General features: G+C 40.5%; 1 protein-coding gene and 1 non-coding gene across 2 annotated transcripts in view; one reads left to right on the forward strand and one right to left on the reverse strand.

Annotated features, from left to right (window-relative positions):
• The window catches only part of LOC124802486 (protein DEK-like), a 37,877-nt gene that overhangs the window by 8,007 nt on the left and 5,621 nt on the right, over positions 1-24,249 (reverse strand). The window contains exons 4-5 of the mRNA XM_047263297.1: positions 23,898-24,052; positions 23,581-23,766 (exon numbers count right to left, since the gene is read on the reverse strand). Coding sequence (XP_047119253.1) covers positions 23,581-23,766; positions 23,898-24,052 — 341 coding nt within the window. The remainder of the gene's footprint in view (positions 1-23,580; positions 23,767-23,897; positions 24,053-24,249) is intronic.
• Positions 22,013-22,087, forward strand: Trnat-ugu. Its single transcript has one exon. It is a non-coding gene; the product is annotated as a tRNA-Thr (tRNA).

The following is a 24,249-nucleotide window of genomic DNA, read 5'->3' on the forward strand; positions in this document are numbered from 1 at the left end:
GCAGCAACTTCGTAAAACTGTGGAGATTTAAATTAGAATGATTGGATTAGGAACAGTTTCAAATTAAAATCCTTTTCAGAAGACAGTATCTAACCACAGTACTGTCTGTTTGGACAAAAAAGTGTGTGTGTTTCATTGAAGTTAAGGGCTATACCGGCAGAAGTGTAGCTGTTGGTTGGGACTACCAAGCTTGCCAGGCCTCTGCATAAGACCAGACAAAGAGTGTCTTTCCTTCATACGGTCCTGATCTCTCCCTCCCTTGTTTTTCAGTCAGGTAAAGATGGAAGCCCTAGGAAGGTTGTCTGCCTCAGGAATAGCAGGGTGTATACGTGGACAAGGAAAAAAATTCCCGGATTTTTCCCGGTTAAAAATACGTTTTCTCCCGGGTGACAGTATATTTTCCCTTATCAATCCATTGAATGGTTACGGTTTTATACGTGGGCGTACAATATCCAGGCATTTTAAAAAACGAAACTCAGGGAGAAAGACACGTTTTGGAAACATCTTTGATGTGCAGCAACATGTACGCTACTTATTTTCGTATTACGAAGTATACACTGGAATTCCACCAAACACTGCATGTTACTTCCCGAATCATTGAAATCGAGATTTCGATGCGCTTTTGTAGGCCGTTCGTAGCTCATGTCACGTGATCTCGCCAGCCGATGACAGCAGATATTCAGAGCATAGGACACGTGATGTAGTCAGCCAACAGCAACATCACTGTTAAGTAGCACGAACACAAAAACAGGGAAAGTTAATAGTTTAAATTAATATACGTAGTGTTGCTACAAGAAAAGTGAAGTTTTCACATATAATATTGTTCTCAAGCTGCAAGAGAAGCTAAGCTTTCACATATACTGTTGATCTTTTTTGCGCGTGTTACACTTAAAAAGATAGATCACACAAATGTGCCAATAAAATTTTTAATAATGACATAAATTTCTGACCTTCAGGGTTTGAAATTCTTCTAAATGGCGCGTCATCAAAGAGTTAATTTTTAAATGAGACTCAAACGCTCTGTGATTTAATAAATTCATGGAACATTCTTGCACATAGTTCAACTTACGTAAAAGAATATTTACTTTGAAAGGAACGTTTTCAAAACCACAATTCACAATATTTTCCCGCGACCAGTTAGAAATAGGTTCGTTTCAGCAGTTGCCAGAAAGCGCAGATAACAGGCGACACCGAGCTTGGGTAGCTATCACGACATAGGAAGACCGTATGTACGTACGTGTAAAATATTGAAAGATCATATATTATGTCATAAAAGAAACAAGACATCAGAGGATACTGCAAGAGCATCGGAATTTCATGAACAATATTAAAATGTGCACATTTAAAGTGCATACTTTAAGTGCACATTCGTATGTCCGGATTCCCAATGATGTAGATCTCGACCTGATATTAAGCTTTCCAGTGTGGTTTTCGGGTTGTAAATTTTCTTGGAGCACCAGTACTGTATTATATCATGTTTGGTTCTTTATTATGACATAATGCCATCTGTGCTAGAAAATGAAAACATGCACTTCAAATGCATCGAACAGTTGAAATTAGCCAGTACTGTGGAAATAAACATTTCGTTTCAAATACATTGATTGCCTCTGCGGAAAAGATTAACAAAAGTCAAATTTCTTTAGCAAACAGACAAACAGAGTAAGGCGATTAATGCTTGACTGCCAGAAAGGTGGAAATAAAATAAAATCTGTAACTAATGACATATTTTAGCCTTTCGTAATTAGGTGAATGTGTTTTAATCCACTTGATATCTCCCGGACATATATCCGTTTTGTTTTCATTTGACGTGAGAGTAAACGAAGGGGAAACAGCAAAATCACTAAATGTAAACACGGGGCATGTGGAGACTACCCACTATAACTCAGACTGCTCTGCGCATCAGCCCCGGATCTACGACATTTGCGAACCGGGTCAATACTAAAAAATCGAATTTTCAAAATACGTTCATCTTGTAGCGCACATCTTTCTGAAAAGTCTAAAACATAAAGCATATGTATTCGAGGAAATGTAAGACATATTTGGTCTTAAGTACGCAAAAGTGCAGTGCCATGCCTCTTCATAAAGCATTTTCTACCGCATGTCCAAACTATATTCAGGCGAGTGGAAATTGACATGTCTTGTGGTGCCTCTCCTGTTCCCAGTCGGCCGGTTTGACAGCCTGCCCCTCTTAAAAAAAATATCGCGATTAATAGCGGATGGGATTATTTGTAATAAAACCAATACTGACAAGAGATAAGCAACAAATTACAAATTTCTTCAAACCTTAGCTCCTAGGGTTTTTGTCTCTAATCTTGCTACAGGCAATGACCTTGCCGCAGTAGATACACCAGTTCCCGTGAGGTCACTGAAGTTAAGCGCTGTCGGGCGTGGCCGGCACTTGGATGGGTGACCATCAGCCGCCATGCGCTGTTGTCATTTTTCGGGGTGCACTCAGCCTCGTGATGCCAACTGAGGACCTACTCGACCGAATAGTATCGGCTCCGGTCAAAGAAAACCGTCATAATGACCGGGAGAGCGGTGTGCTGATCACATGCCCCTCCTATCCGCATCCTCAACTGAGGATGACACGGCGGTCGGATGGTCCCGATGGGCCACTTGTGCCCTGAAGACGGAGTGTTTTAATCTTGCTACAGCTTTACATGGCATGCTTTCCTTTCTGTGACATAATCTATTATCTCAAAGTTCGTCAAACGTTTTGCTACATGAAAAATCGAAATGTTATCTAATACTGAAAACGCCGTCAATACAAATAATACCCAAGACTGGTGTGGTTTCTCGATCTGATTACGTCTATTTTGTCACTGTCTGCTACATAACACAAAATAGGCCCTTCTAATATGGCAGCAATTTTGTAACACACCAAATAAACAAAACTGTTTTGGCACAAATGGCCATTTTTATAACACTACAGAATATAATCCACAAAGTACCAATATCAAATGCCTATTAGGCCTACCACAAGCAAAAAGCTTTATCTTAAGAAATAATTTCACACTTCATTCATACGCACCAGCTTCTCAAGCATGACATCGAAAAGTAATATTACGAAATTTTTATATAAATATGGAATCGTCTTATTCTTCCATAATTTGTGTCATGTCCCTGTTTCTTCTCCTTCCTCGTTCTAACAATCTTGTCATCACCAATTCTGCAGCTATTGTTGCCATTGTCAAAATTTGTTCGCCGATTAACTTCACTAACCCTGTCAGAATCAAGGGTTTAGTTAACCCGCGATTATTTTCCAGTTGGACGTTATTACGTGTTCGAACAACATGTTTTCCACGTTACTTCCAGAATAGAACTTGCGCGTATGCTAGTCGGGGACTGTACAACTGGTCCTTACTAGTGTAGCGATCTGGCCAAAAATTTTCTGTCAAAATTTCATTTTCTTGGATACACGGAGAGGATAATACGTAATCTTTCTCACCTGTTATTCCTGTAAGTCGTTTATTTCCATTCTGGTAGTCTGAATCTATGGATTTCTCTAGTAATTATAACAATGCTGATCATTCGCAAACCCAATCAACCACATAATCAGAGAGCAATTGGCATTCATCCATTTACTCCCTCAGCTCGTATTGCCCCGCCCCCTTTTGTCTGCGGAAAGTTTATTTCTAAATGCGATGAGGATTCTCCTGATAGAGACATCACGTACACTATGCATGCATTCAAGCCAACTTATGATTCATTCAGAAATCAACTTAAAATGTGTTCAAAAATGTTCAAAAACCAACGGGAAAGTGTTTCAAAATCATATGAATAATCGATAGACAAACGTGCGCTGGATGCTAGGTGCTTTGTGAAACAAGTTTTCTTTCCTCAAGAATATGAATTTGGCGACCCCTTTTTCCGGTAGCATCTAGCTGCTTGCTGCGACTACTTGCACAGTCAACAGCCACATTCCTGTAGCCAGAAGCGGGAGAATCTACTGCTCAAACGTGACTCAACTGCGCATGCGCATGAGCCAGCGCATAACTGCTAAAACAAATCGAATGTAAACTGTTACGACTTCACACTCATTGGAGGCAATTTGTTGTTATGAAGCACTGCATAGTCTTCCTAAAGCCTTTGACACATTTTCAATTGGCAGACGCTTGCATGAGCACTGTGTCGTCGTCATATATGGCGCATTTCCTTTGCAATTTAAGTTATTTTCGTTTTCTCTCTCTTTTATGTTTTATTGTTGAAGAATTATTCTGCAGTAGCGGGATACAGTAATATCCTTTGTTAGAGATCGGTTCTTACTAGTCAAAATTACAAAAATTTAACTAAAAACTCAAACAATGAAAAATTCCCGGAATTCTACAAATATCCTGGGGTTTTCCCGTTTTCTCCCGGATGAAAAAATTCCCGGGTTTTTCCCGGATCTCTCAGTTGTCCCGGGTAGTATACACCCTGAATAGCAACCCAAAATACTGCCCAGTCCTCCAGAGTGAGAATTGACTCGTTGGACCAAATCCCAGCACTTGTAAAAAATGTTTTCCCCATTTAAAATCTGTCAAAAGCCTAAAAAAAATAAAAAAAATAACAGGACTGTACCATAGCTAGAGGAAACTACTGTTTATAACAATGTGGAATAGGCCAGGTTTTGAGCACAAAGGAAAGAAGTATTCCAGAAATGAGGGAGGCTGAAGACACGTGTGTCCTCAATAAAATGAAGGTCAAGGTGGAAGGGAAATAAAAACGTGACAGATCACCGATCTGATGGAATTACATTTTCCTGAAAACCTGCCTGTCAACCTTATCTTCAACAACAGAAGCTGAAGCAATGAATTAAAATTTGTGCCCTGGCTGGGACATGGACCCAGCCTGCTCTAGGCAGTTGTGGTAATCACTACATCACTGTAACAATGTAGCTGCCACAGTTCCAAGGATCACCTTAGTCTAATGCCCTCCCTAAAACAAGCTTACGACTCACATCTTCGGCCCTTTTTCACCACTTAAATCATCAGTATTGACGAGGCTCTCCGACATTGGAATAGCATCCCAGCTTTGTACGCAATAGGGAAATCGTGTCTGTACCTTAGGTATAGATGATCTATTGATCCGACAGAATTACATTTTCCATTGAAGGCATAGGAGTCAACATTATCTTCACTAAATTTTAATTCATTGCTTCAGCTTCTACCCTCAAAGATAAAGTTGAGTCTCCAGGAAAATTTAATTCCTTCAGATAAATGGATCACCTACGCCTGAGGTACAGGCACGATTTGCCCATTATGTACAAAGCTGGGGTGCTGGAGAGCCTAAACAATACTGACAATTTACTGGGAAAAATGGGCTGAAGATGTGAACTGAAGTTAGGGATGGCACGTACCCACAGTGCTACAGTGGTGTGGTTGTTACCACATTTGCCCAGTAAGCAGGACACTCAGTCGATTGCTTGTAGCAGATTACACTCCTTTTTACACTGACATAAAAATGAGGAAAGGACCAAGACAGGATGTGTACGGGGACAAGGAAAAAAAATTCCCAGATTATTCCCAGATATCCCGTTTAAAAAATATGCTTTTTCCCAGGCGAAAATACACTTTTTGTGTGCTAAGTGACAGTAGGTTTTCTGTAGATTTTCCCTTGGAACTGTAAAACTTATCAATCCTTTGAATGGTGAACGTTTTATACAATCGCGCAGAACTTCCCGGAAAAAAAAAAAAAAAAAAGACGGGCAGAGAAGTTTTGGAGAGACTTTTAATTTTAAAAAAAAGGAGAGAAGTTTTGGAAAGACCTTTGATTTGCAGCAACATATACGCTGCATATTTTCGTATTACGAAAGTATAAATACGAACTGCACCAAACACAGCGCGTTAGTTTCCAGAGCGTTGAAACTGAGGTTGCGATCATATCTCAAGCCACGAGATCTCGCCAGCCGATGACAGCAGCTATTCAGAGCATAGCACACGTGTTATAGTCAGCCAATAGCAAGATCACTGGTTACATAGCGCGAACACGCAAGAGGAAAAGTTAACGGTTTACATTAATGTACACAGTACCGTATATCTACAAGAAAAGCTAAGCTTTCACATATAATTTCTCCAAGATTAACATGCTACAACAGAAACTAAGTTTTCACATGTAATACTGATTTTTTTTTTTTTTTGCGTGTGTTGAAGATACATCACACAAATGTGCCAGTAAATTTAAAATTCTGACATAAATGTCTCGGCTCTAAATTCTTGTATGTAGCTGGTCCTCAAACTGTTCAGTTTCGAATGCTCTGTGATTTAGATATCCATACCACTTTCTCATACATAACATAATTCATCTTGCATAAAAAGAAATTTACTTTGAAAGTAACGCTTTTCTAACCACCGTTCGCAATATTATCCGGAGACTGTTAGAAATAGATTTGATTTACCAGTTGCCAGAGAGTGCCAGAAAAACAGGCATTATTGTGCGTGTGCAACTGTATTGGTGTAGGAAGCCCGCATCTTCGTGTGTATTAAGCTTGTCAGTGTGGCTTTTGGGGCGTAAATTTTCTTGGAGTACCAGTACTCTGCGATCTCATTTTTGGTTCTTTATTATGGCATAATGCCACATATGGCAGAAGATGATAACGTGCACTTGAAATTAGCTTCGCTTGGAACTAGGCAATACTGTAGAATGAAAAACTTCTTTTCAAATAAAATGACTGCCTCAGCGGAAAGATTAATAAAGCCAAATTTCTTTAGCAAACTTGCAAAATTAACTTCACTGTTCTGCAAGGCGATTAATGCTTGACTGCTACAAACTTAGAAATAAAATAAAATCAGAAAACTGAAATTAATAATATATTTTTGCCCTCCGTAATTATGTGAATGTATTTTATTTCACTTGATAACTTCCGGCCACAGAAATCAGTTTTCATTTGATGTGGGAGCTGTACACGAAGAGAAGCAGCGAAATCACTTAACGTAAACACGGGTCACGTGGAGAACCCCCTCCCCACTACAACTCTGTGCAAGCGTGAATCTGGCAGCTAGGGCGCGGGAGAAAAATTTTTCTCGTTTGCATCTGGCTGCTTGCTGCTACTACCGATACAGCTAACAGCCAAACTTCAAGTAGCGGGAGAAGGTACTGCTTATACACGAGTCAAATGAGCATGCGCAACAGACCGCTGGCAATTGGTCAAACGAACCTTACGTGAACAGTTGTGACGTCATGCTCATAGCAAGCCGTTTATTGTTACGAAGAATTACAGTCTGCACCCTACGGCCTTTGACATATTTTTGCTATCTGCAGACGCTTGTGCGTGCACGGTGTTTTGTTGTTGTAAATTGCACATTTCCTTTGCCACTAAAGTCTTATTTTTTTCCTCTTGTTTATATTTTCTTGCTGCAGTATCATTCTCCAGTAGCAGGATGCAATAACATTCTTTGCTAGAGAATCAATTCTGCAGTCAAAATTACAAAAATTTAACTGAAAGCTAAAACAATGAAAATTCCCGGGTTCTTCCCGGATGAAAAAATTCCAGGGTTTTTCCAGGATTTCCTGGTTGTCCCGGGTCGTAGACACCCTGCAAGAGATGGATTTCCATAGCTGTCCATAATAGGCATATAACAGATATACAATGCTGGGATGAAATTGATGAGAAGATAATCACTGGAAATAAAATACGGACACAAAATCATCACTATCAGAGCTTACATCCCTACAAATGAGGTTTACTGTAAATTTGAAGATCAGTTTTATGATATTAACAATGGTGCTAGAGGAAATAATTGCCCATAAGGAACATATTTTAATGGGAAAATAGAGGCTGGCCATCGATAAGTCTACATGTGTATAGAATGTTGTTCAGACCACTTCCTGTTAGGTGCAATGATAGTAGTTACATATACAGGGCCCAAGACAAATTAAACAGGCAAATATTCCCATGATGATAGTGTATGACATACAACTCAGTTAATCTGAAATAAGTCTGTATAACTTCCTAGTAAATTACAATTAGCAAACAAACAAGCACCTAGAACAAGAAACAGCAGAGCACATGTAGCAAGGAATTTAAAAAAAATCAATATATGAAACAGTATTCGAAGCATTGGGACAGAAAAAAGGAAAATGGCTCCTACAATGGTGGACTCAAAGTACTGAAGAAAGGTTAAATCTCTAAAAGGTTGATGTATAGTAATGACTGAGGACACGAGACAACTTGTACGCCAAGATGAACAAAGCACTAAAAGTGGACAGGTGTAAAAGGAAAAATGAAATCCGCAAGGATAAATGCGAGGAAGCCAACCAATGTGGAGAACAGGTCAAAAGTGGCAGCAGCATGGAAAGTAGATGCAGGGCTGATGAAAGAAGTAGAAGAAAGAGCATAGCTGCCAATTATTTGTCTGATAGAATGGGAGAAGCATTTTAAAGGCCCGCTAACAAGGACACAGTACAAGGAAACAAAGTGGAGAAATTGTAGAAACCATGATGGTGAAGAAGTATAGAAAGTAACCACTGAACGAACAGTAGACAGCCACACAAATGAAAATGGGGGACATCACTAGGGCTTGGAAATTTATCAGTGGAGTAAGCAAAGTGTGGCCCAAGCATTATGCCTGAACACCTAAGCAAGTTATTAAATAAATGTATGTGGTATGTGGGGCAGGGATTCCAGCAGAGTGAAACTTTACATATCGAAGCCCCATACATAAAAAAGGAAGCAAGACAGTGTGCAGCAATTTTAGTTGCCTAAGTGTCACAAGTTCAATCAGCAGGCTGCATGGGAGGGTTTTAAAATAAAAAAGGAAGAAGATTATAACAGAGTAGCTTTCAAAAAGGAATGTCATGATTAGGTAATATCTTTACCCTAAGACAGATCATGGACAAGAGATTGTCAAGAGATATAGGCAATAATTTGGTCTTCACAGACCTTGAGAAACCATACGACAGAGCCAATAAAGGTATTGTTTGTTGTGCTGTGATCAGGTGACTTGCCAAAAATGTATGTAAGAAGTATCACAGACTTTTAAGTCAGCAAAATGTGTCATTAAAGTGGGGAAAGAAATATCTAGAAAGGCCTTCAGAACCAGTAAATAATGAAAACAATTATGCTTTCTGCTTGCCACACTAAGATATATGAGCAGGAGGCACTGGATCTCTTGTTTAGAAAGTGAATGAGCATGGGGACTGAAGAAGGGAACCAACATTATGAACACATTCTTCTACACTGAAGATAAGGTCATTGCAGCAAACAACGAAGAGAATATATCTTACAGGCTTAGGATGTGGACACTGGCGTACATCAAATTAAAATGCGTAAAGGGTTCAAGTATCTGGTCAGTATCTTGTCATATAAAGGAAGATGTGACATATCTAACAACAGATTAGGCAAGGAAGTGAAGCTATCCAAAAATTAAATCCTGTACTTTGGTGCTCAAAAATGAGTTTAAAGGTTAAAATGCAATTACACAAATCCATTGTGAGCCCAAGAGAAATTAATGGGAGTGAGTTTTGGGAACTCAAGAGAAATAAAAAAACTTAGATCTTCAGAACAAACCATTTGGTGGCAGTAGTAGTTGGGGAGTAAAAGTGGAGGGTTGTAAAATGGAAGTGGGGACAGAAACTGGGAAGACTGTTCGTTCAGGGAAAGGAAGGGGTGTTAATGGACTAAACAGTGAGGTCATCAGTCCCTTGCTAGAGAGGACATCTGGAATTAGTGAAGTCAGCCAGATTTTTTATAGTATCCACCATGGGTGCTAAAATCAAGACTATGAAAGCAATATTGATGCCAGAGAAGAGAAATAATTAAGAGAGAGGTAAAAGTATTTGGGGTTGGGCCAGTTTACAGCTCAGAGAGCAGATCTGACACCCCTCCCCCCAAACACACACACACACACACACACACACACACACACACACACACCTGTAATCTATCTGATAGCACACAGAAGAGGGGGCAGTAGCCAATCAGCTGTTCCAACTCAAGGTGGATAAGGTCATCTGCATCCACAAATCCATGCCTATGACAAAGTTAATGTAGGGCAAGTAATGGCTTATTTAGCCAATCCACTCCCTGCCACACTTAATGACTTTGAACCCAGAGGTAATGTATGAGAGTAGACCACGAATAGCAGATACTGCGGAGTGACTAGTACCATTGATCAATAGCATGAGGACAGTTTACCGAGTCACTACAAATTACAATATGGTCAAAGGACATCTGTTTAATGAAATGTAGGGCTCTGTTAATAGCTATCAGCTCCACCATAAACAGAGCACATTCCTAGCAACAAATGATACTGCGACTGGTGGGAGATGTAAAATTATATCCCATCCTACACTCAGTTTTAGAGCAAGTCATGTAAATACTATAGCATCCTGATACTTAGGAAGATCTGAGGAACACAACCACAAAAGGTCATGTGAGTGACAAACTTTAATAGATCGGTCCTAATTGGTGGTCTGGGTACTAGCAAAGGAGCACACAGGAATATACAGGGAGCAAACTCAAAAGATGATAGGTGGAGGTCCCAGCAGAGGATCCTAAGGGAAACTCAGCCAAGGGCAAGTGTCACAGGTCAACATTCATTGTATGAATAAAATATTTCATAAATCATATGACTAGGAAATTGTGCGGTACTTGCATAACTAAGCAAGAGCTGGTACTATCAGAACTGAAGCAGTAAGGAGACTGTCTATGGGATTAAACTGTAAAGTGTCAGTGACCAGTCCTAGTCCACAATAACATACTGGCATCAACGATTTCAAAGCTGATGGTACTGTTTAGCCATAAACCTGGCAAACATGCTCCATTCAGGATGAGACCAGGATACAGTAAATACCAAGTAGAGCAGCACAATATGAATACTAAGAGGTGTGGGGTAAGCACGCAGTTAATCTATTTACCAAAAATGGGACAGCCCTGTCAGTCAATATCAAAAGTAAGTACCAAAAATCCGGAGCGCAAAGAAACATTCAAGCACTTGGTACTCAAGTAAGAGTTCTAGATCAGGATGAACCAGTGCGATGACCAAGCAAGACTCATTTTTGTGGGTGAAACCTGTAAACCATGGGAGAGGTTCCAAGCTGAGGCCCTTCAAGTGGCTCTTTGGAGCCGGCATTCGGCCAAGAGTACATATTAGTAGCTACACTGAATGCTAAAGTCGCCATCATACAGTGTGAGTGTAACCACTCGTCAGACACTAAGCAAAATTGGTATGAAACCTCGAAAGCTCTGGTCATAAAGGGTAAGTAAGGGTGATGACATCAAGCAATGTAAATACTCCCTGTGATTGGGTCAATGACACTATATTGTGAGAGAAAATCACCTTCAAACCAAATACGATAAAGACCTTGAGTAAATGGAGTCCGAGTTAGTTTCAGAAATTAAATCATCTGATAATAGATTTAAAAACTGAACCATCTGATAATGAGGTTCAGGGCCTGGGAGCATATCGTGTGGCAGGTCAAGAACCTGAAGTAGTTATCAGCCAGTGAAATTACAATGTATTGCAATCATTTTAGTTGAGCCAAAAGATCAGTGGAGATAATATAAAGTAGACGACAGTTGAGGTTGAGCAGGTGCCTGAAATGGGAGAGAGGGGGAGAGAGGGGGAGAGAGGGGAGAGAGGGGGAGAGAGGGGGAGAGAGGGGGAGAGAGGGGGAGAGAGGGGGAGAGAGGGGGAGAGAGGGGGAGAGAGGGGGAGAGAGGGGGAGAGAGGGGGAGAGAGGGGGAGAGAGGGGGAGAGAGGGGGGGAGAGAGGGGGAGAGAGGGGGAGAGAGGGGGAGAGAGGGGGAGAGAGGGGGAGAGAGGGGCATTTAAAGTGCCACGTCATCAGCGAAGAGACATATAGCTTTACATCATGTTGAGAAGCAAATATCCATCAAAAATTAGTATCAATGGTCCACTGTTAAGCTTGCTGGCTGGCAGGCCTCAAGTACACACAACATACAATGTGGACCCATACTTAAAAGTTTTCTTTCCCACCGGCTTGCAGCATTAAATCCTGGTGAAAAATAACCCCTGTACCATGTCCAGGCTATTATGGAGAGATACAGTAATAGATACACCAAGGTTTTTTCAGGAAGTGGGTGCAGTAGGTTTCACAAATCTGCTTGATTTTGCTCTCTTTCATGGTGTAACTAAGAAGGCAATGTTGTTTGGGTCATAATCTGAAATGAAGAATTCAGGTCGGGAGGGAGGGAGGAAGATGCTGCCTACTCTCAATGAGGGCTCTCCCCACAGGCACCACACAGAGCATTGGTCACTTGGTTTGATGGCCATCATTCGAAGTCCTGGTGCCCCCAAAGGGACAGGCGCCTACTCCTCACCATGTGCAGGACAGTAAGTTTCGGCATCAACACCATTTTCTGCATAATCATGAGACTACCACCATTTTGTTACATGTATTATATGTTCCTTCCACTTTTTTTTGCTCAAACTAATCCAGAGACCAAACATTAGATAACTGAAATAAGTGGTTGAGGATACATAAACAAAATGGGAAAATTCATAAATGTTTCCGACCGACAAGCTATGTTGTCAACACAGTTGAGAAAAGATACAATTGGAGAGTAAGATTTCGGCATAACAAAATAGTATTGCAACTGTTTAAGACCCCAGGCTTGTCTGTCACACACAGAGTTGTAAAGGCCCCTGGGGGAGGGGTAGTAACAAGATGTACAGAGCAAGGTGAAAGTGGGAGATAATTGGTAGCCGGCAAAAGGGGACAACAACTACCTCTTAGTGTCAGTAGTGAGAAAGGCTTGAAAGAAGTTACAAGACAAAGCTGGAAACGGAAATGGATGGGGGTCAGGAGGAGTGGCAAAGGGTAGGTAAAGTATAACAACTTTTACAGCCCAAGGATTATTGTTTTCCTGTTTACAACATTTTTTATTAGTTCCTTCAACTTTTCTATGTTGACAATATTAATTCACGTCCCTTTTTTCCTTTATAATTATAAACTTCTCATTGATTACACTTTAAGAAATGTCAATGGAAGGGAAACACTGTAAGTGACATAAAATGATGCAAAACATTGGCTTCTAAGTAATGTTTTGAAACATTATATAGTTATAACTTTCTTTAGCCCTGGACTCATTTGTTCTCAATCAGCATACGTTGATACAAACCAGAAAAATTTGTGCTGCCAGTGCTTTGTCTCCTAACATTGTCAACCTAAAAGTAACTATATTGTATGTAGCATTCTTTGCATTTACATTAAGCCACACAATTACACAGGCAACGAAAGTTTGCACATGCAACCCTCAATCATCACTCTTGAAGGACACAGTTCCCCTACACACAATCCAATTTCCTAAGGGCACTGTATTCTAAGTTAACACCAACTGAAGTAAGTGCAGGTGTAAATGTGTATGTGAAGCTTGTAGTGTAAGAGATCACAAGAACAAGAATGTTCCTGTTCCAGAAATATCGGATACAAATATAGATTTCTTGTTTAAATCCTTTACGAGATATCAAACATACTAATAAAGGTGACAGTGTTGTTCGAAAGTGAATGAATGAAAGGGGGATGAGTTTGAAAAACATTTCCATCAACTTTTCCAGCTACTATCAGATTGCTGATGTTTTCGCAGTGTTATGAACAAGTTTTCTAACTCAGAAAAGCTATCTATGGCAGTGTCAGTAAGTTCAAAAATAATTTTTTCTGGCCAGCTACTACGTACCACAGCTACATCGCATTTCCAACAATGGAAAATCCAGGATGGAATGTCACAGTATTATGAAAAGGACGTTGTTACTCACCATACAGTCTAGATGCTGAATCACAGATGCGCACAACAAAAAGACTTTCCGAAAATGAACTTTCAGCCAACACGTTCTTCACCGGAGAGAGAAACACAAACACAAACACACAAACACAAACACACACACACACACAAAACCACAGTCTGGCTACTGAGGCCAGACTGTGAGCAGCAGTGCATGACAGGATATGCAACAGGGTGCTGGGGCTAAGGAGGATGCTGACAGGACAGGTCTTGCTCTCTGGGTCTTCCTCAGAGATATGTTCCCCGTGGCAATGAGTTAGGATTGTGATTGGCATTACAATTGACTAGGATGTTGTTAAGGTTGGATGGGCGATGGAACAGCACTTTAGGAGTGTTGGAAAGGATCTTGGGTAGGATGTCAATTTCAGGGCATCGTGATACTCAAAGCCTTGACGAAGGATATAGTTCAGTTGTTCTAGCCCAGAGGGCACAAAGGGGGGCAATCCTCTGTATTTGGTTCTTATGGGTGGGGGAGGATTTGGCATATTTGGGGATATGGCATAGGAAATCTGTCTGCAGACTAGGTCTGGGAGATGGTGCTGTCTGGGAGATGGGAGATTGTGCCATCTGTGAGGCCTTCGTGAAACCACCAGCATACTGTGAAAGGGAGCTCCCATCACTGCAGATACACCACATCCAGGTGACCAGGCTGTATGAAGAATTCTTTTGGTCTGGTACTGTTGCTGATACGTGGGTTTAATGTGGGCAAAGGTGTGGATGGAGCCATCAGATAGGAGGTGGTCCATATGCCAGGAGGTGTCAACATTCTAGGAGATAGCAAACTGGACTGAGGAGGATCAAGTGAAGTGGATGGGAGAGAAGGTGTTGAGATTGTGAAGGGATGAGGATACAGTGTCCTGGCCCAGCATCCAGTTCATAATGTCTCAATGAATCTGAGTAGGAACAGGGGTTTGGGGAGGCTAGGAAGGTTTCTTCTATACAGATCATAAACATGTTGGAACAGGTGGGAGCCATGAGGGTGCTCTTGGCCGTGTTGTTAATTTGTTTGTATCCTTTCCCTTGAAAGGAATAAATATACTGTACGTGTTCAACAATGACAACAAGCAAAACTAATTTTAATTAATTTTAAATAAAAATACAAGAACTCCATAAGAATAACACAGACCGGAAGTGAATTCCTCTGCAACACGGGTTAAGTAAATATACTGGACGTGTTCAACAATCCGAAATGTGAAATGATTTGGGTGAAGGTCACGGTTAAAGCAGGCTCAGACATGGTAATTGGATGTCTCTATAGGCCCCCTGGCTCAGCAGCTGTTGTGGATGAGCACCTGAAGGATAATTTGGAAAATATTTCGAGTAGATTTCCCCACCATGTTATAGTTCTGGGTGGAGATTTTAATTTGCGGATATAGACTGGGAGACTCAAACGTTCATAACGGGTGGCAGGGACAAAGAATCCAGTGAAATTTTTTTTTAAGTGCTTTATCTGAAAACTACCTTGAGCAGTTAAACAGAGAACCGACTCGTGGCGATAACATATTAGACCTTCTGGTGACAAACAGACCCGAACTATTTGAAAAAGTTAACGCAGAACATGGAATCAGCGATCATAAAGCGGTTACGGCATCGACGATTTCAGTCGTAAATAGAAATATTAAAAAGGGTAGGTAGATTTTTGTTTAGAAAAAGTGACAAAAAGCAGATTTCAGAGTACCTGTTGGCTCAACACAAAAGTTTTGTCTGAAGTACAGATAGTGTTGAGGATCAGTGGACAAAGTTCAAAACAGTCGTACATTATGCGTTAGATGAGTATGTGCCAAGCAAGATCGTAAGAGATGGAAAAGAGCCACCGTGGTACAACAACCGAGTTAGAAAACTGCTGCGGAAGCAAAGGAACTTCACAGCAAACATAAACATAGCCAAAGCCTTGCAGACAAACAAAAATTACGCGAAGCGAAATGTAGTGTGAGGAGGGCTATGCGAGAGGCGTTCAATGAATTCGAAGGTGAAGTTCTATGTACTGACTTGGCAGAAAATCCTAAGAAATTTTGGTCTTATGTCAAAGCCGTAGGTGGATCAAAACAAAATGTCCAGACACTCTGTGACCAAAATGGTACTGAAACAGAGGTTGACAGACTAAAAACCAAAATACTAAATGTCTTTTTCCAAAGTTGTTTCACAGAGGAAGATTGCAATGTAGTTCCTTCTCTAGATCGTCGCACAGATGACAAAATGGTAGATATCGAAATAGATGACAGAGGGATAGAGAAACAATTAAAATCTCTCAAAAGAGGAAAGGCCTCTGGACCTGATGGGATACCAGTTCAATTTTACACAGAGTACGCGAAGGAACTTGCCCCCCTTCTTGCAGCGGTGTACCGTAGGTCTCTAGAAGAGCGTAGCGTTCCGAAGGATTGGAAGGGGGCACAGGTCATCCCCGTTTTCAAGAAGGGACGTCGAACAGATGTGCAGAACTATAGACCTATATCTCTAACGTCGATCAGTTGTAGAATTTTGGAACACGTATTGTGTTCGAGTATAATGACTTTTCTGGAGACTAGAAATCTACTCTGTAGGAATCAGCATGGGTTTCGAAAAAGACTGTCATGTGAAACCCAGCTCGCGCTATTCGTCCACGAGACTCGGAGGGCCATAGACACGGGTTCACAGGTAGATGCCGTGTTTCTTGACTTCCTCAAGGCGTTCGATACAGTTCCCGACAGTCGTTTAATGAACAAAGTAAGAGCATATGGACTATCAGACCAATTGTGTGATTGGATTGAGGAGTTCCTGGATAACAGGACGCAGCATGTCATTCTGAATGGAGAGAAGTCTTCCGCAGTTAAGAGTGATTTCAGGTGTGCCGCAGGGGAGTGTCATAGGACTGTTGCTATTCACAATATACATAAATGACCTGGTGGATGACATCGGAAGTTCACTGAGGCTTTTTGCAGATGATGCTGTGGTGTATCGAGAGGTTGTAACAATGGAAAATTGTACTGAAATGCAGGAGGATCTGCAGCGAATTGACGCATGGTGCAGGGAATGGCAATTGAATCTCAATGTAGGCAAGTGTAATGTGCTGCGAATACACGGAAAGATAGATCCTTTATCATTTAGCTACAAAATAGCAGGTCAGCAACTGGAAGCAGTTAATACCATATATTATCTGAGAGTGCACATTAGGAGTGATTTAAAATGGAATGATCATATAAAGTTGATCGTCGGTAAAGCAGATGCCACACAGATTCATTGGAAGAATCCTAAGGAAATGCAATCTGAAAACAAAGGAAGTAGGTTACAGTACACTTGTTCGCCCACTGCTTGAATACTGCTCAGCAGTGTGGGATCTGTACCAGATAGGGTTGATAGAAGATACAGAGAAGATCCAACGGAGAGCAGCGCGCTTCGTTACAGGATCATTTAGTAATCGCAAAAGCGTTACGGAGATGATAAACTCCAGTGGAAGACTCTGCAGGAGAGACGCTCAGTAGCTCGGTACAGGCTTTTGTCAAAGTTTCGAGAACATACCTTCACCGAAGGGTCAAGCAGTATATTGCTCCCTCCTAAAATCAGAGCCCACACAGAGGCATACCGACAATCCTTCTTTCCACGAACAATACGAGACTGGAATAGAAGGGAGAACCGATAGAGGTACTCAAGGTACCCTCTGCCACACACCGTCAGGTGGCTTGCGGAGTACAGATGTAGATGTAGATGTAGATATTCAATAATAAATATGTGAATGTTTTTTCTAAGTACCAAAAATAGAAAACGTATAAAAAACTCTTAATTTGGCTTTTTAGGTACTTGATACTGTGATATGACAAGGTACCAATCATGCTCTATGAGGGGGTCCTTGAGAAAATTTTGTTGGGAACCCCTGTTCTAAAACATCTGATATATTTAAATTTCCCCATTATCAGTGGAGGAAATCTCACCTCCATCACTATTTATTTAAACATATGGCACAGTCATTCTTTCTTTTCTTTTTCCACTATGGTATCTTCTCCCTTAACAGAAGATGTTTAAGCAGGAAGTAATTGTAAAAGACACCAAAATTTTCAACACCAATCCAGTGGGGAATTTTCTGAACCTTCCCTTGAATCATGCTTCTGCCTATAGGAATGCTTTTCCACTTTTAAATGTTGACGTGCAAAAGTTCTTCATTTGCATCCAGAGGAATCACAAGCTTCAGGATTCAACAATGCTTCACCATTTTTGAGAATGCAGCATAATGAAGATTGGGCCAAGTTTACTTTATCATATCTGAAAGCTTGTGGACAATCATCAGTTTTTGTGGAACCAATAAGCTTACTACAATTCTGGACCACAACTCCAGTAACAGAAAACCAATAAATTCAACATTACAATGCTTTGTGTCTCATGCTTCGTAAATCAGTGAGTGTGACGTCAGATCATGTGACCAGGGTGGCAATTTAGGCAGGGTGGAAATTATTTCTGATTCGTTCGATGCTTCTTCCAGTACCACCACAAATAGAATTTGACCCAGATAAGTGTTGATCGAAAGAATCTTTGCACGACACAAAATCTGTGTGTGAAACAAAAAGAAACTGGTAATTCACTTGACTGTTTTAGGAATTGGATAAAAACTGGATTTTTAATTTGTAGAATGTATCATTTATGTTTAGCCCTCAAAAGTGAGTAGGACAACATTGTTCCTATGGGACGTTGAGCAACACCAATGGCAATATTTGTTAAAAGTGGTATTTCCTCAAAAGTGGGTTCATTAATTTGGGATTTTACGGTATTTTTGAGGTTAATTCTGAGTTTTACTGTACTGAGGTGTTGGTTAAGTTAGAACCTTAACAGCAGGCCTAAAATTTAAATGTATATATTCCATCCTAAGCAATTATATTTCATTATGCTACCAAATATTTATGAGACACACTTTTCACACTCACCACAATTCAAATTCATTGACCAAGTGTGCTGCCACATGGCTCAACATTATTACATCAAGCATCAAAGTCCATCTGCAATGATTGTAAGTTTCACCTGACTCCAAACTGTTAGCCCACATTTCACATTTTCTTAACATCTTTTTTAACTTCTTTAGTTTGAAGGTAAATATATTTCCTGTCTGAAGATTGGTACCATGTACACACTATATGACTAAAAATATCAGGAGCCCCTACATAATGCAGAAATGACAACCAGAAGTCACAATAGGCAGACCCATCAGCATGTTGGGAAGCGGGGAATAGTGTTCTGTCAGTAGGGAAACAGTACCGACAGAAAAGCTTGGTCAGCAAAGCTCAGTGACATCAAATGTGGCCTACTCATTGGATTTTGGAGGAGTAACAAATCCATTATGGCCATTTAAACCTTTCCAAAGCTGCCCAAGTTAACTGCTGGTATCGCAACACGAGGAACAACCATAGCTAAACCAACAGCAGGTGGACTTCATGTACTGATGGACTTTGACAGTCAAGCATTGTGAAAAACAGTTGTAGAAAATGCACTTAAATCACTGGAAGGAATTAGTTCCAAACTGCTACCAGCAATCCAGCTAGAACAATGATTGTGAGTGAGGAGTTAAAAACCATAGGGTACAATGGTCGAGCAACTCCTCGTAAGTGGGAAATAGTCAACACAAAGTTACACTTGAGATGGTGTAAGGGTGATGCCACTGGATAGTAGATGACTGAAAACTTCATTTGGAGTGGTAAATGTCACTATACACTGTGGCAATCTGATGGAAGTATTCAAGTCTGCCAAATGATTGGAGAACGTTATCCGCCATGCCAACACTGAAATATGGAGAAGGTGATGTTACAGTATGGTACTGTTTTTTGTGGAGCTGTTTCTTGTGGATAGTATGGTCTCCTCACTGCACTTACGGAAACACTAAATGTGGAAGAATACAAAGACATTTTACAGCATTGTGTAGAACATAGGAACAGTCCCAAGACGGTGACTTCATCAGCATAACAATTCATCCTGCCACAGCAGCATCTGTGAGGCAACTGTTTGTAGCCCGTAACATTCCTGAAATGTACTCGCCTACCCAGACATCCAACCTGAACCGAACACCTATGGAATTAGTTAGAACACTTGACTTCACTCCAGGCCCCAGCATCCGATGTAATTACCTTCTCTGGTTTCGGCTTTTTATGAAGAATAGGCTGTCATTCCTCCATCAACATTCAGACATTTCACTAAAAAGTGTCCCCAGCACATAAACATTGTAGAGGGGACCAGCATTATAAAAAGGATAGAGTGCTACTCAACATGCACGATACAGACTGTTACACACACAGAGCTTTCCACTGAAGTCTTCTTCAGAAAAGAAAGAAACAGAACCCCCCCCCCACACACACACACACACACACACACACACACACACACACACACACACACACACACACACAGAGAGAGAGAGAGAGAGAGAGAGAGAGAGAGAGAGAGAGAGAGAGAGAGAGAGAGAGAGAGCGCTCTTGCTCAAATTACTACTAGCTCTGACAACTGCAGCAGGAACATGAGTCTCTCATTTAACAAAAGCAGCAATCCGGAGTGGGGTGGGGTTGGGATAGGAGGGTATAGGTGGAGGGAGAGAAGAGCACTATCTCGAGGAATGCACAGAGACTAGAGAGCAGCAGGACAAGGATGCCACATGCATTGCCGGGAAGACGGGATGGCGGGAGCTGCGGTGGGAGCAGTCAGGGAGCCATGGCCCTACAGACATACGAAACTGTACTACATTACTGGTTGAAGTTGGTCCACAAAGCTGCTGTGTCCAACCCAGTGCAATTGTCAGTGATCAACTACACCTGCTCAACTGTAGATTGGGTTAGTGATGGAACACCACTTTAGGAGGAGTGGGAAGGTGAAGCTGGACACATCCCATATGGAAGCCCACTAATAAGCATTTGGTGGAGATCAGAAATTAGCTATGTATAGTTGCTTTAAGCTCACCAGCGGGTCCTACAGTGTGATCTCTGAAGCCGCCATTTCCGCACTCAGAGGCACGGCTTGCAAGACTCGACTGCTAACCAATTTAACTGACAACTTCTCACCTGAGCATGCTATCTTGTATGAATTAACTATACCAGCACACACAGGAGAGCTATTAGATGAGTATCCAAACCATACCCACATGGATAGCAGAAGTATTACATGATTACTCAAGTGTAACAGAAGATTCTCTGCAATACTCAACTAGCTCTGGGAGAAGTTGCTATCACTGCAGAACTGATGAAAGACCTTGGACAAAATTCCCTCAAGAGCTTGCTCATATCGTGAAACTCCTGCACTACACAAGAAGGGCGACAAAATAGATTTTCATAAGTTTCAGGGAATCTTCCTTCTGCAATTCAAATACAAAATTCTGTCAGCACTTCTGCTCCTAAGAATTCAAGAGCAATTATCACAAAACTGGCGAATAACAAGTTGATTTCTGCACTGGGCAAAACTGTATAGAGCAAATATTCAATTTAAAAAACATTAGAAAACAAAGTGCTCCAAGAACAAGGAATCAACGTGAAAACTTAAGTATCGTCAACAAACTCACAGCAATACGACCTCCACAGTAAAGTTCATGGGTATCAGAACCATTTCAGATGAAAACTGGTGTTTGGTAGAGGGATGATCTCTCTCCTATCCTACTGAATCTGGTTTTGGACAAAGTCATCCAATGGTGGGAAAACGCAACTAGCCAAAACTACTGGAAAGACATATGGCAACAGCAATTAGATAAACTCGAGAAATGCGCTGAAAGAATTGGCATTCAAACATCCTTAAAAAAACTGCATCGGCTGACATATCCTACTCAAAAACTGATCACCAAATTGGTCAAATAAAAGATGTTCATACTTCGAGCACTTGAGCAAAATCCTTGAACCTACTGGCAACAGAAAGTGACACAAAATTTGTATTCACAAACTGAAGATCTTACAGTGAAATCTGCAACAACAACAACAACAACAACAACAACTACTAAGACAATATGTCCATACACAAAAAAAAAAAAATCAGGAATTTTAACAGTTATCGAGCCTAAAGTCTAGTACATTGGCATAACACACTCCACAGAAAAGGTTATCTGGAAGAAGCAGAACTCTAAACTCTAAGAAATGTACTCAGCACAAAAAAGATGGATACAGACTACAATCCTGGGAAAAAAACTATTAAATATTGTGGCAGATATATGAAAGGGAAGATTATTTGAGCATATCCACCCACCCACACACACACACGGTTGCAACACATGTAAAACATGTCAAAACCATACTCTGGATCAGGCAGGTCGAAAAGGATTTAGAAAAGGCTCAGTAAGTCCAGCAGACTATATCCAGTTATGAGTGCCCGCGGTGGCTCAGATGGATAGAGCATCTGCCATGTAAGCAGAAGGTCCCGGGTTCGAGTCCCGGTTGGGACACACATTTTCAACATGTCCCCAATGAAGTATATCAACGCCTGCTTGCAGCTAGGGTGGCCATTTAATTATCATTTCACTTTCAACAGAAGCTTATACAGACAAAAATTAGTATATGTGGAAGTACTGCCAGAGAATGAAGTCACCACCACACCAGTGACAACGAATTGAAGGCATAAAAGAATGCCCAGGGGGAAAAAATTAGAGCTGCTTGGAAACTGAAGTTTGAAACAATACTGTTACATGATCTGACAGTGTCCAACCACACCTAATAATAATAATAATAATAATGATGATGTTTGAAGCAATGGAAAGTTATCATGGAACAATAATACAAAAAGGACAAAATGAGAGGCACTGAGTATTTAGACCAGTACAATGACACAGACTCTTCTAATATTACAGCTTTCTGAAAAAATCATTCTCCTGCAGTAGAACTCTCATTCACACAACCCACACACTCAAGGTCAATGTTACAGGACATTATTGAACACTGTCATTCCAACACACAACTGACTATAAACCTAAAACATCATTCCTGGTAATCATGATCAACTATATCCTCAGTCATAACTGCCTTACATCTGAAGGCATCACCTACAAGCAAAACCATGATACAGTAATGGGCACCGAAGTCACTGTCCTATGCTGACCAATTCATGGGACATCCAGAGGAATCCTTTCTAACCATTCAGGTCCCCGAAACCCTCTCACGTGGCTCAAATAGATTGGTGACAAGATAAGACTCCCTCCACATTCTTCCACAACCTGAAACGCCTTCTGCCCTATTTCTTCACCTGGTTCTCAGCCCAAAAGCTACCTTCCTTTATGTCTATCACCTCATGGCAACATCAGTACCTCTGTCCACATCAAACTTACCAACTGCCAACAATATCTCCAATTCCACAAAGTGCTTACAACATCACTGGTGTGGGGACTGTGTGGAAAAATAGTGTAAAGTACAAAGAATAGGATGTGTATGTCATTGTCTGTATGTACCTTATACTAGCTAATAACAAACAGGGGCAAAGACTTTCTGATATGCTCTCATACTTTGGGCTCTGAACCTCAGTTAGAAAATAAATGTATAAAAGGAGTACTCATCAGTGACCAGTTCACAGTGGTGTCGACATGTTTCGTTAGTAACTCTTTGAATTTTGTCTGCAAATACCCTGGCAAAGTTATTGGTCTAGCAATTTGAATGGAATACCTGTAACAACAATTTTAAAAATCCACAAAAACAAAACTCTTTTGTAGATCATGGTGACACTTGATTAGTGTTATTGCAGATATACCAATATAAAAAATGTTTCACTGCCATCAGTGGTAGAAGGCTTCGTAAATCAAGATACATAATCAATTTTTATCTGCCGTATTTCAACAACAGTATGTTTGCAACAACTTTCAGTTAATGAAATATTGAGAAGTTATTATATACTGTTTCATATCATTTTGAAAAGCTTTGATCTGTTGTCAAGATTCAAGCAGTAACTTACTCTGAATATCCCTTGTTGTTGGCCTTTTGGGCTGTAGAGCGCTTTGGTCTACTGTCAGGAACAGGCGCTCCAGAGCTTTTGGGTTCTAACAAAAATGTTAAAATTCTCTCTACAAGCTCATCACGTTTTCCTTTTTTCTCAACATCTAAAATACAACAAATTGTTTTCAAGACACTCACTTCCATCCTGAAAAACAGTAAATGTGGGTTTGAGAAAGAAGTATGCATATTTCTGAAAACATCAGCACAAACAAACAAGAATAAGATTTTTTTTATATTACTTTTGCAAAGACAGCTTTCTAATACAAGCTAACTTACTTGCTCAGTATATGTTTCTTCTTTTCATACTGATCTGACCCTTTGTCAAAGTCAAACCCACAGAATTTCCGTATGTTGTTTCTCACAAGAGTGACCTTCCCAACTCTGTTGAACAGTACTCTGTGAAGCGGCTTTAGAGCATCAGCCTTGAATTTCTGTTTGACAAAAACATATCACCGATTTGGAAAGCTGTTGTTGTAATTCACAGACTAAGCAAAAGAATGCATTATTCATTTTTTTGGAATTAAATGTTTGCATTTTAAGACACTTTCTTTTATAGTGGATGATTACATTTTAATTCTCAGAATATTAATGACTGACCTACAACAAGGAAATAATTTTGTTTTATTAT

Source organism: Schistocerca piceifrons, chromosome 6 (genome assembly GCF_021461385.2).
Source record: "Schistocerca piceifrons isolate TAMUIC-IGC-003096 chromosome 6, iqSchPice1.1, whole genome shotgun sequence".
Classification (NCBI taxonomy): domain Eukaryota; kingdom Metazoa; phylum Arthropoda; class Insecta; order Orthoptera; family Acrididae; genus Schistocerca; species Schistocerca piceifrons.